Source organism: Ceratosolen solmsi, unplaced genomic scaffold (genome assembly GCF_000503995.2).
Source record: "Ceratosolen solmsi marchali unplaced genomic scaffold, CerSol_1.0 scaffold57, whole genome shotgun sequence".
Lineage (NCBI taxonomy): Eukaryota > Metazoa > Arthropoda > Insecta > Hymenoptera > Agaonidae > Ceratosolen > Ceratosolen solmsi.
The window spans coordinates 1,274,988-1,289,084 of record NW_011948427.1 but is presented as its reverse complement, the minus strand read 5'-3'; the positions used below and the strand labels follow the sequence as shown (position 1 = coordinate 1,289,084).

Here is a 14,097-nt window from a genome sequence, read left to right as displayed (position 1 = left end):
CTTCTTTTCATATTAAAAATGAAAAATATATTATAGTACACTTTTCTTCAATAATATTTTACTTATAAAATAACTTCTTATTCTTATTTGTTTTTTTGCTTTTTTTTTTTTTTTTTAATAGAACTAATATATGAAAATTATTATAATATTTAACATCTAAATATTAGATATTGAAAATTCTTTTTGCATTATATATACAAAGTATAGTGTCCAATCTATGAATATTTATTTAAAACAAAGATTTTTTTATCAACATAATTTTATTTATCTGTTCAAACTATCGGTATATTATATTATTTTTACAAAATATTTATTTAATGTAAATAATATTTATTAATACTATTATTATATAATAATTTTAAAGAAAAAGAAGAGCCACGATCAATAAATAGTTTTATCAATCTCTCTGTTAATTTTATTGATAAATTCTTTGTACTAATACAGAAGGTTTTATAATTATTAAATAACATAAACTATATTTGGTTCAAATTTAATTAACATTTAATTTAATTAATATCTAATTATTTGAATATTATAGTTTTTAAAACCTTAATATTTCAAAAACACCAATACAATTATGTGTCTTTTAATCTAATATAGCATGGATATTAAAGTTGTGATTTTGTAAATTCTTGCAATACTGCTGACTAATATAATATTGAGTAGAACTTCATATTTTATTTATTAAATAACTTAGTCATATAATATTTTATTAATAATAAGTTTTAAATTATTATTGAAATCCAAATTTTTTTCTATTATCTTTTTTTTCTTTATTTATTATTTTATTTATTTATTTATCTTTCTATTTATCTTCATATTCTAAAATGTTGTTATTCTTTTAATACTTTATATTTCTTTAAGCATATTTAACTAATTAATTACAATAATATAATAATAATAATTTCATTATAAATAAATATAAATGTAACGAAATAAATATTTATGTATTATGTTGAATCTATTGAACCGCATGCAGGAAAGTCCATACAGTTAACAATATACCAATTAATACGAGAGTCATTGGTATGTTTTTTAATGCATTTTCACGAATATAATGCGATCATCTTATCGTATCTGGTCATTTTATTTATTAATGTGAATTACAAATATTTATATGCACACACGTACACTTCGTACAAGTATCGTGTTCTTATATCATATTTATTTCCACGAGCGAATATCGAAAGAAAATTGCATATTATGAAAACATTACTATACAGTTCACAAGCATATTCGATTTTAATGTGAAAAAATAAAAAAAGATTATAGTAGATTAATTTAAGATTTGCGTGAATTCGTTATATGAAAATTTGTAAAGACAAATAAATACGGAAATAGAAATAAGAAATAATTTAAAAAGATGAAGGTATTAGAGAGATGGAATAATACCTTATTTCATCAATAAGGAAAATATGCAGTTATTGTATGTGCATTTAGTGACGTGAAATGTCTATTTGGTCTTTTTGAGCAATATACGTTATCCGTGAGACCTGGTACGGATACAGTAGGTGATGGCGGCACTTTATCGTAGAAAAGACAGCCTTATATATGCCAGTCGTCAAGTTGCAATCACTGGTTTTACATCAAAGGCCTTATAACTCTGTTAAATCGATAATTCATATTTGCCGTTAATGTTTAAGTCATGCCAAGGCCTAGTTTCTATTTTTCACTCATTTTTCGATTCTATAACATTACAAAGTGCAATTACAAAAAATTCTTTTTGAGCATATTAATACATTTAATACTATATCAAAACATTAAACAATATTTGCAAAACTATAAAAACATAGATATATAACTCTATTCACGTCTATCTATGTATATATATATATATACATACTTACATGCATACATGTAATTAAAGTATATTATATAAATATAAGTCATTACAGATAATTAAAGATATATATGTATGGTTAACTCAAGATTAAGAATTATATATTATGTTTTATGATTGATATTTATATATAATTATCAATGATTTATAAATAATTATATATTAACATGTGTGCTAATTTTATTTGCATTAAACTAACTCTTTTATAGATATTTAAGTTGATTACTCAATTACAGAAAATTAATTGAACTTATAACACTTACTATATATAGAATAGATAAATAGAATTTCAATTCTCCAATAGGTTTCCCAATATATTTTTTTATTCAATGTAAATTTGAAATAATTATAAAAACGTACAACTAATTTTGTGTACTATCAACTACGAATGTAAATAAATATGAGGAATGCTAATTATATTAGTCATTTTATCTATTACTAATCATTTTAGACGAATGATTTTCTCTACTTCATTCATCTTTTCATAATATTTATGATTCTTCGTAATCAAAAATCATTTTGTTAGTAACAAAGTTAGTAACAAACATTACTTAATGTAAAATTAATCTAAACACTTATGGTTTATATTACTATTAAACTTTAAATTAAAAAAAAAATTAAAATGATGAAACCAGCATTGAAAACATTACTTTTAGAAACTGACGCAAGAATCGATTCTATCAATTGAGACTGTGCTTTACATCTATATACTTTTTATATATTCAATATATAGAGAATCTACGTAGCTGTCAATCTTTCAATATATTTTTTATCCGAAACCTTTAAAACAGTGAATGTTAGGTATAATAAAAAACACATTACATTTTACATGTAATAAAAGAGAAAACTTTTTTTATTATCGATTATACATTCTCATTTTTATTTAAAAATGATATAATATTAAATTACTTATTTAGATATTAAAAATAATTTTTTTATTTAAAACGATATATATATATATATATATATATATATATATATATATATATAATTACGATAAAGTATAATTATAAAGACAAATCTTTCAATAATAGATGAATAAGATATAAATTATTTCATATACCTATGTATAGATAATTTAATGTTGAATTTTTTTTATCCCAAAACTTTCATTAAAAAAAAAGTACTATGATTGAAATCATCACCGGTAATAATGAATTTCGACGGTATAACAAAAAGTATCAAAGATAACCAATATTTATTTTTGAGAATATGAAATGAATACGCGTTTTTCTATTATAAAGTAGTGCTTGTAGATATTATAAAATAATTTTTTCGTTTTAAATTTATTCTGAGTAACATTTTTAAAGTTATATGGTGGCAAAATTAATATATATTGTATTTTCAAACTCATAATCAACCGCATGATCGTTATATAAGTATTATATTTATATAAGATAATTAATTAAGTCATTATTGTAAATTGACTAATTTCTTATATAAAAATATAACTGTTAATGATTAAATTGCAATACTCATTAAATTAATAAATTCTTTTCGATATTTTTAAAAAGATATTTATCATATCTTAATTTAGTCAAATGATCAGATTTTTAATTTGTATAATCTAATAAATATCGGCGTAAAAATTCTAGCTACGTAAAAAAAGAAAATTAAGAATTAAGTTTATAAAAAGTCTAAAAAACGTACAATGAAGTTATTATTTAAAAATTAGTTATTAGTTTCGAATAAAAAATTATAATAAAATAAATACTCTATAAAAATTATAACAATTATATTAAGCTATAATGATAGAAAAAAAATCAAAATGAAAAAACAGTTTAATAAACTGGAAATTTGTGGAATCTATAAAAGAAAGGTAATGGATCTATAGCTGGATATATGCATATATATATATATATATACATATATATATATATAGAGAGAGAGAGAGAGAGAGGAGATGTTCCTCTTTTGTAATTTTTAAAAAACAGGATATCGTATATAAATATCTTATGAAAATTTATTTAATTTATATAAACACGAACCATCAGTTCGTTAACATAAACGTGAATTATCACAAAATATTCTAAATTATACTTAGTTACCTAGCTCAATTACAAATTCTGTTTTGTTTTCAAATAATATTACTGTATTTAATTAATCATAGCACAATATCACGTTTAGTGTCTTATATACTTAACTGTATGGACGAATGAAGGAAATCAAACTGTTATTTTCGTTCTGTGTTTTTTCTTTTGTACTGCACTAATTTTTAAAATATTTACTATCATATAATATCAATATCTACTATTTAAGTATAATTAGTATATTTAGTTTAGTATATTTAGTATATTTAGTTCAGTGTAATTGTTGATATCGCTAATAAATGAATAGTTTTTTATAATAATATTCTTATGTATATACAGGTGTTGTTTTGACAATAAATCAAATATTTCAAACAAACTACTGTTAATACATTTCGAATATTTAATTTGGCTTTTATCACATATTTCATTTTAAAGTATATTTTCCTAATTGTAAAATTATAATATTTTAAATGTATGTTGTTTATACAAAAGAATATAATAAACTTGAAATGATATAAATTACATTTTATCCGCAACAGACTATAAGTAAATAATTTGATTTTGAATAATTTTTTACTTCATTTCTTTTGCGTAAAATAAAAATGACTATATTATTTTATCAAACAGGTAAATTTTCATAATAATTGAAGACCTACGATTACTAATTCAAAATATATTTTGACTTTATAATTGAAATTTATTTATAATTTATTTAATTTATAATTTGAATTTATATTTATACTTTAGAAAAAAATTAATTTTAATTATTAATGTCTATGAAAAATATTAAAAGTATTTATTCAAATACATTATACTTTTACATATATGTCCGTAGAAGAAAGATAATCGTTATGGGTATAGTTGCAATATATGTGTTAATTTAAATTTGTTAACAAAATATAATTTGTGTCTAATATGAGAAGATTAATTTTTAAAAATTAGAACAACTTGTCTACTTCACATTATTTTATAATTTACTAAACTAACACAAATATATAAAAATAAACCTTAACTAAAGTATTAAATACGATGAGTTAATATGATGATAATAATAATAACGTAACTATTAATACTAAAGTAACTAACTTATACAATTATTTTAAAAATAAAAGTAAAATTGACATGGAGGGATTCAACCGTCATCTGCTTCAGACATCATAAGTACTATTTATTATATATTATAAATTAAACAGTACATGTAAGATTAAATTATAATTTATAAAAATATAGTAACAATTTTTTACTGATAATGCATTCATTATATATTATAACACATATATGTTATTAATTTAGAACTATAGCATTCTTATGTAACATAAATTAAAAACATTCGTTTTTAAGAACATTACGAAAACGAAGTAATAAAATTACATATAATATAATTAATATAATAAAAATTAAATTAATTTTGAATTATATAGTCCTATATTAATTCATTTGCAAAAAGCCAACAGAAACTTTTATAAACGAATAATCATTTTAATGAATAATCATTGAATTTAATAATTTATTGAAAAAATTGCTTCAGTGTCTACTTTTTCATAATATAATATATGTTATATATATTCATGTTATATTATATTCAATAATGAATATAATAGATGTAGGAATTATAATAATGAATTAATATAATACAATGAAATAAATATAGTAAAAAATAAATCATTAATAACATTATATCGGTAAAATTTTAAAAAATCGTTATATGAAATTAAGATTATAATAAATCCTTGTTTATAAAGTTATTTTTCTGTATGACTGCGCAGTCAATAATTACTTTTTTATCAATTTATTGATTTGATAGTCAGAACTTTTGTAGTCAGAGAGGATGGAATAATAAATAAATTTATAATTCAAAATTAATAAAGTAAAGAAATAACCGAAAATATATTTGTATTTTTTGAATAAAATTTAAAAGATAAAATTCTATTAAAATAGGTTGATCCTATCTATACTCGCACAACAATAAATAAAAAAGATAAAGAAAAATAAAGCATATAAGTAACAATAAATATTTATATGAAGTGCAATTTAGATTTAAGTTCCGACAATATCTATGTACAATAACCAATGTACGTAGTTGTAAGCATACATAGCCATATGCACTAGGCTAAGAACAATAACAATTCAATGAAAATATTCAAGGCATGTTAACATAATATCTTCCAGTACGATTATAGAATACAGCTAGTGTAATAAATATCAACATTGGATAAATATTGATATTGGATGGTTTGATAAAAATTGAAAATAAGGCGAGATTCTTAATTATGAAACAATAATTAAGAAAGTACACATACTTCCCAAGAAAGATTTTTCTTTCATTTAAACTGAATTATATAAGATAATAAACCCTTATTCGCTATATTATCTTTATAAATATATATGAGGAACGTTATGAACAGTGCATTACTTACAGCATTCTAGTACAATATATGCGTTTGTTATAATGCTCACGAATTTTAACGTTTGGTTTAATAGATAGGAAATATCATCAGCTTTTACAAATAAAAATAGTTTCATCATGCTGTTAAAGAGAACTAACAAAGAGAGAAGAGCAAAGATTGTTTATCTCTAAATAAACAGTCGAGAGTGGTCCATTCTAGGATCACTAAAACTGAAAAATATGCCAGTTGTAAAAATACCCAAAGTAAACAAAATTCTAAAAAAATATTAAGAAATATTATTTTATTTTATCCCAACCTGATCAATACGATTATAAAAAGTAAAGAAGATAAATTCTTTATAATATACGTGATATTTAAAAAATGCAACATCGATATGAAATTAAGTAAAAGAAAATCTATATTTAAAAATTTTTAAATTAATTTAAATTAACGAAATATAATTTTTGATGATAATATTTTAGCATAGATAATCTAATGTTAAAACAAACTTACTTAAAGTTTTATTGATCCACTCGGCCAGGTCCTCTTGTAGAGGAATGAGTTGTTTACTCTGCGCTGAATGAAGTCGCTCGTGATAGAATTCAGCGTATTCCTCTTCTTCGGCTGATAACCTGGGCACATCTGCTCTATGAAAAACAGAGACCGATGAAGGACCCCAACTACTGCGGTAACGTGTATTTTTCGTCGACGGGAAGCGATTTGTGTACGACATACTTGCTTCACACTATCGTCAAATTTTTTCAGGCGTGTACCTGTTGCGTTTCTTTTTCTTTATACTCGCCAGCTCAAGCTTTACACTAAGAAACGAGAACAATTATGAACGTGATATATGATACCTTTTAAATAAAATAAATTAGTCTTTAAGTAAGACTGAAAAAATACGAATACTAATAAAAATATTTATTTGCCAATATATGACAATATAATATTCACTTTTTTATACCTATAAATTGTGGAAATAAAAATTTTTTTATGTAATGAATAAAATTTTTATTTTTCTTATTTCAAAACATATTTTTAATATTTTTAATTTTTTTTTATAAATTGAGAAAAAATAAATTATGTCTGCATATAATATACATAAATGAAATCTGTTTTATATTAGAAAATAATAGAAAAAGGCATTATTATATTTGAAATTTAAAGCTGCAAATGAGTCTTGATTATTTTGGATTTTAAACTTTTAAGACAATGTATGGAATTAACAATAAATTAACATTATGACAGTATATACTTTAAATAATTTTATATTGTATATTATTATATATTATTATAATATAATAATATTATATATAATTATAATAATATTGTATATATTATTATATTATTATTATATATTATTATTATATATTATTATATTGTATATTATTATTATATAATAATTATATTATTTAAATTTATAAATAATTTATATAATTATTTAAATAAATACTTTAAATAATTTTAAATATTTGCAACAAATATTACACAAACAACAAATCATTTAATTAATAAATTATTTAAAGTTGCATATATTTCATTAATAATTTTATCCATTTTAAAATAATAAAAAATTTAATTTGGGCGATGTAAATAGTTACTAAAAATTTCTACTTTAACATTTTTCTGTACTTAAATTGTAGTTATTCATAAAATATTAAAAGTTAAATTAAATAAATTTTAAATAATTGTCATTGAACATGTGTTTGCTTGATCTTTTTCAAAACAATAGGCAATCGTTATTTTTCATCTAAAATATCAAATTGATGATTTGACTATAGAGATACTATAATCACTTATATAATAATTCACGTACTTACGTTTGAAGAATGATAGACCTACATTAGACTTATTTAATATATTTATGCTAATTTTTGGTTTTTGTTTTTTAATACATTTTTTAATTAGTATACAAAACTTAGTGATAATTAATTTATTTTAAAATGCAAATATACAATCAATTAAGATAAAAATTCAAATAATATTCTCACACTGATGAATTACTACAAGATTACCACAAGTAACAAACATAAGGTCATATTTGTATTACATGCAGAAGAATTTTTCTAAAAATTCTTGATCTACAATTATTTTTCCATTTTGATCAATAATAAAAATGCTATTAAATGAGGTTCTTTCCAATAAAAATTTTTTTTTAATACATCAATTTAAATATTGTAAATTCTTAATGTACAATGTTTTATTTAAAAATAATTTTTTTACGTTAGAAATTAATGATATAGCAAATAATATATACAAGTACAGGATATCTTCGCTGAATGTAATTTTTGTTTTTATAATATATTATCGAATTATTTATACTATTCGTAATCATTCCATTTGGTTAAACCGATAGAAGAGTTTTTAATAAGTGAAATAAGTAAGAAAATTTTTTAAATGTTAAAAATTTATGGTAAGTTAACTCTAAAATAATCCATATTATGGGAAGTATTACTAAATTTATATAGTTTTAAAAAATATTAAAATATCTCAATGAAATATTAAATATATTTACTTTATTTTTACTGTTTTTATTTTATAATTTATTGGCTTTAACAACTTATAGGCAGTAATATTTTTTACCAAAAAATTTTATTTATATTCATTTATCAAATCATATACCAAATTAGTAGAAATAATCGATCAAATTATTTCGAATGTATTTAAGATTGGTCTATCAATAATTGATTCTATTAATTTTATAAATAATTATTTTTATTTTTATTTGACTTTTATGTTTCCTTTATTTTTTCTTAGCAAAATACAATAATATCCAACGAAAATTGTAATAAATAATATATTAAATTTAAATTAATTATAAATTGTATGATACTTTCTACATTATAGTATATTAAATAAGCATCAGATTATGATTTATGACTTATTATGATTTATTACATGATTTAAAATAGATTTTAAACAATGTTAATAATAATTAATTTATTAATAAATATTTATGCAAATTTTGTATTGATCATATAGTTTATATGATTGAACAAGAAATATACTATTTTCTCAATAAAATTTATAATGTATGAAATATATTTAATTTAATTTTATATTTTGTTATTTATATATATAGCTTGTAAGAATTTAGTAAATAGCTTACCTCAAATTAATTATTTTAATATCATAATTTGTCAAATTTCTGCGTTTCTCGTGTCTAGTCTCTATATATTCATATCGATTGTATCATAATAGGGCTATTTTTAACACGATCAATTTCTAATTCATTAAATATCTAAATATCATTAAAAAATGTCCTGAAATAATAATTATACCTTTCAAATAGTTACCTGTCTTTTAGTTATGTTCTAAAAATATAGAATTTATCTACATAGTGTTTTACATATACTTTAGTTAAATTCTTAATGTTTCATAAATTTTATTTGTAAACTTTATAATTTCCAAGAATATTTGAATAACTTTTTTAAATAACTTTATAATCTATATTATTATGACTTTTACTTTACAAGATTACTTTTAATAAGTAATATATAACATGTACATTAATTTACAAATCCTCAATTCTCGTATATCTTCAAACAAATTATTTTAGACATTTAGATATAATAATAAAGAACTTTCAATCTTATACAAGAATTAAATCTTTACATTTTGAAAACAGTTTATTTATGTATAAACAATAAATATTTTCTGTAATAAATACATATGATATAATAAGATATAATATGATAAAATATGATATAAATATATATGATATAAATATTATATTAATGCTAAACAAAATTAAAAAAAAATTAAATATACATTATTAAAATGCAATGTAAATTATACGGTTTAAAAACAAAAAAACAATTATAAATTTCCATTTTATTAATGCGTACATTTTAAGTTAATTATAAATTATAATTAAAACGAAAAGATTTTTATTATTAAAAAGTGGATGACATGTTTTTAAATTTGGTATTTATATTTCGAAAACTTAAACATGTACTACTGAAATTGTTTATTAAAACTTCTTATAAATCAATATTAATTTGAAAGAGAGAATTTATCACGTATGCGTTATCAATTTATTTCTATTTTCTCTAAAATCTAATCTTTATCATTAATATGCATTTCTATGCAGTAAAAAAAAATTAATAAATCATATTACACTTTTGAAAGAAAAATAAATAAACTAAAATTAATATGATCTTAATACGATTGCATTTCTAATTTCATTTATTTTGCAGTATTTAATTATGTTTATTAAATCTATAATATATTTTAAACATTTCTTAATATTTAATTCAGAATGAAAATATGAAAAAATATTTCAGAATATATAGGAAATATTTAATATTCAGTATCAATTTCATAAAAAATACGATTCTTTAAATATGAATATATATTTATAGCTTCTCTATACTATCGAAGCTCTTTAAAAATCCATTCTCACAAGCTTTCAGTAGCAGCATGATGGTTTTTAAAGCGAAAAGAAAAAAGAAAAATAGTTAAAGGAAGACGAAGCCCGCAACGTGAGCCTAGAGTAAACCCTCACTGGCGTCATCTAAGCAGCCAATTCGTAACAACGTTAGAATAACAGTTTACATTCTTTACGAGGATAAAGCCATTATAATATCATAACTAACCTCTTCATTATCCTCTTTTATCAGAATGTAATACTGATGCGCCAAGATAGTTTGAGTGATGTATACTTGGTATTTATATATATATATATATATATATATATACTATTTACCAAAATTAAGGCTTGATTGCAATTAGACCTACATTTCAGTTTTTTCCAAGCTGTAGAAAATTTTTTAAAGAAAAATATTCTTCTATTCTTCAACAATTATTACTGTGATTTATTACTGTCATTTTGTATATATAATTAATATTTGCATTTTGTGGCGAAAACTAAGACTATAATTAAGTTTTTTTAAATATTATCTGCTTAACCAAATTAGAAACTGTCTTACATATACATTTACGTACATATTACTTATTACTTATGGATTTAAAAATGCCATTCAATTTTATTTATATCCCAAAGATTTGCTGCTTAATAATAATTGATATATTTTAAATATCTAAATTAAATTTAAAAATATTCAAGTTTATTTTAAGTAAATTTCAAATTATGCTGACTCTTTAATAATTACTGATAGTTGTAATTATTATGTCTTAATTAAACATTAAAGCTAAAATAAGAATAATAGAATATTAAACTATTGCACCACTAATAATAGCAAGCTGTATGAAATATTAATTTAAATTGTATTAAAATTTATATTACAGTTTAAATAATTACAGTTGATAATTACAGTTTAAAAACATTATTCTTAAAAAAAACACAATTTCTTAGATTAAGTACATGTTTTTTCATTTTATTTTAAAATAAATTACTTAGAATAAATTTTAAATATATAAAGAACGTTGAATTAGAGTAAAAATGGACAAATTAATGTTAATATGCATTCAAAGGTTACATTAAACATTATGTTTTATAAGTGTTATTTTCAATCGGAAATTTAATAATTTCTAGATGCAATTAAAGTTTATGTGTAGAAGATACAACCTTATATATCATTATAGTCAATTTAGACTATTATTTTCAATGATCCTTAATGATTACAGATGAATACAATATTATAGTTTAACAAGCATAAATATCATATCCTACTATACTGAATATCTATTTATCAAACCTTTCTATTGTTAAAATTCAGTATTTTTCATTATGAAAATCAAAATAATTTAAATCAGTAATCTTTTATAAACTTATATTTGACTAAAAATTATTCTCAAATTTATACAAATACTGATTAATTGAAGGGAAAATAATCCGATTAGTTTTTTACGACAAATAATAATGTTATAAATCATACAAATAAAAGAGGTAACGATAATACGTGATATTTCTTTATAACAATTTTTTAATGATCTACGATAATATATTATCTACTATGGAAACAGAAATAATTAGTTTCATAGTCCAAATTAGTAATATCAAGATCGATATTTAATAGTTCTAAAGCTATTTGTTTTACTTTCATTTGATTCAAAGACTTAATTTTATATTTTTAGTATTAAAAATTAATGTCTAATTATCATAAAATAGCCATCAAAATATTTACATCTAATTTATTATATTGATTATACATGCACATAGTTTATCACATACATTACACACGTGTAATGTACAAAATAAAGTATATACAAAATATCATAATAAATGAAATATTTATATAATATAATGTATTAAGTAAATAATAATTATTTTAAATCGATGAAACTTGTTTTTAATATATTAACGAAAAAACTATTTAATTCTAAATAAAATTTTAATTTATACATTATATAGTTTTTATGCTTTTGAGTCATTAACAATATTTCTAATAACTTAGAAATTTATTTATAAAATTATTATATTTTAAATATGAAATTTTATATTATTCATATAAATATATACATCTATTCGTTTAAAAAATGAATAAATAATTTTGTTATTATTAATTTGAATAATTAAATTATATCCACTTCTTCAATATTTATAATTCTGTTAAGTTACGATACATAAATATATAATACAGTATGTATAGTGATAGCTTAGATCTTACTGTATTGTTGAAATGCGAGCCAATTAAAATACACAAACAGAGCGTGCATTTATTATCTTATTATTTAGATAATGATAATTTTAATTCGTTTTTAGATTTAAGAAGTGTTGATTACAGTAAAATATTATAATAGAATTCCAATTGAACTTCTTATTGTAGTAAATAATAATATGTAATAACAAACAAAATTAATTTATCCAAATAAAACTTTCATGAAGCAAAAAATAACAAAATAGTAAAATAAAAATTTTTATGAAATAAATGATTTAATATAGCAAAATTAATAAATAACAATAAATAACCAGATTAATTATTATACTTTATTGTTTTACACAAATTTTAATTATTAATTTTCTCTTATTACATCTTAACTAAATTTAATATATTTGAGATTGAAAAAATTTCATTAATATTTGTATACGAACAACAAGTAATAAATACATTGATTATTTCTTAATTTTTAATTTAAAAAAAAAATTGTATACTTGCATGATAGATAAGTTTTATAATAAATAAAATCTTTAATGTTAAATACAATAATTAATGCAAAATAATTATATAAAAGAACAACAAGTGCAGATTTGTAGTATAGTTAATTTTTGTATTAAGTCGCGTATGTTTATAAGTAAGCAAAATTAGCGAAATAGATAAAAACTAAATATAATTTTAAAATATAATAGCATTATATTTTATATTATACAATATTATAATAAATTATAATAGCAAGATTATAATGTCACCATATACTATACTAAACTTATGTAATGGACAGTTTCGGTGCGTGATTGCACATACTCTGTATGTGCACAAGCGCATTACAAGATATAAATCCAGTAATAGCTAAGTGGAATATATTATTTATGTAAATTCAATACACAATAAAAAGAACAAGATAATTAAAATTTATAAAATAAGATTCATAAACGCATTTAATAACTGTGTGAAATTTATAAATTAAGCTTTTGAAAAATATTTTTTAATTAGATGCGTGATACATAAATTCAAGATACTGTATATATTTTTAGATTATATACATTACGATTAAATATAATAAATTTATTTAATATTGAATTTATTTATTAATTTATTTTATTTGACGTATAATAGATATATTTATCCAGTTATTTAAAATGATTTTTCGATAAAATAATTCGATATTTCTTAATTTAATTTTTGTTTTAATTTCAAATTAGTTAAGATATATTTCTATAAATTGAAATACTACATAAGTATTACACATAAACAAATTAAATGCTTCGAAAATAAAT

At 19.7% G+C, this 14,097-nt stretch overlaps 1 protein-coding gene across 1 annotated transcript in view; it reads right to left on the bottom strand.

Moving 5' to 3' along the window:
• The window catches only part of LOC105363400 (growth arrest-specific protein 2), a 30,016-nt gene that overhangs the window by 11,306 nt on the left and 4,613 nt on the right, over positions 1 to 14,097 (bottom strand). Inside the window, exon 2 of the mRNA XM_011501076.1 lies at positions 6,771 to 7,075. Within this exon, the coding sequence (XP_011499378.1) occupies positions 6,771 to 6,990 (220 nt within the window). The 5' untranslated portion in view covers positions 6,991 to 7,075. The remainder of the gene's footprint in view (positions 1 to 6,770; positions 7,076 to 14,097) is intronic.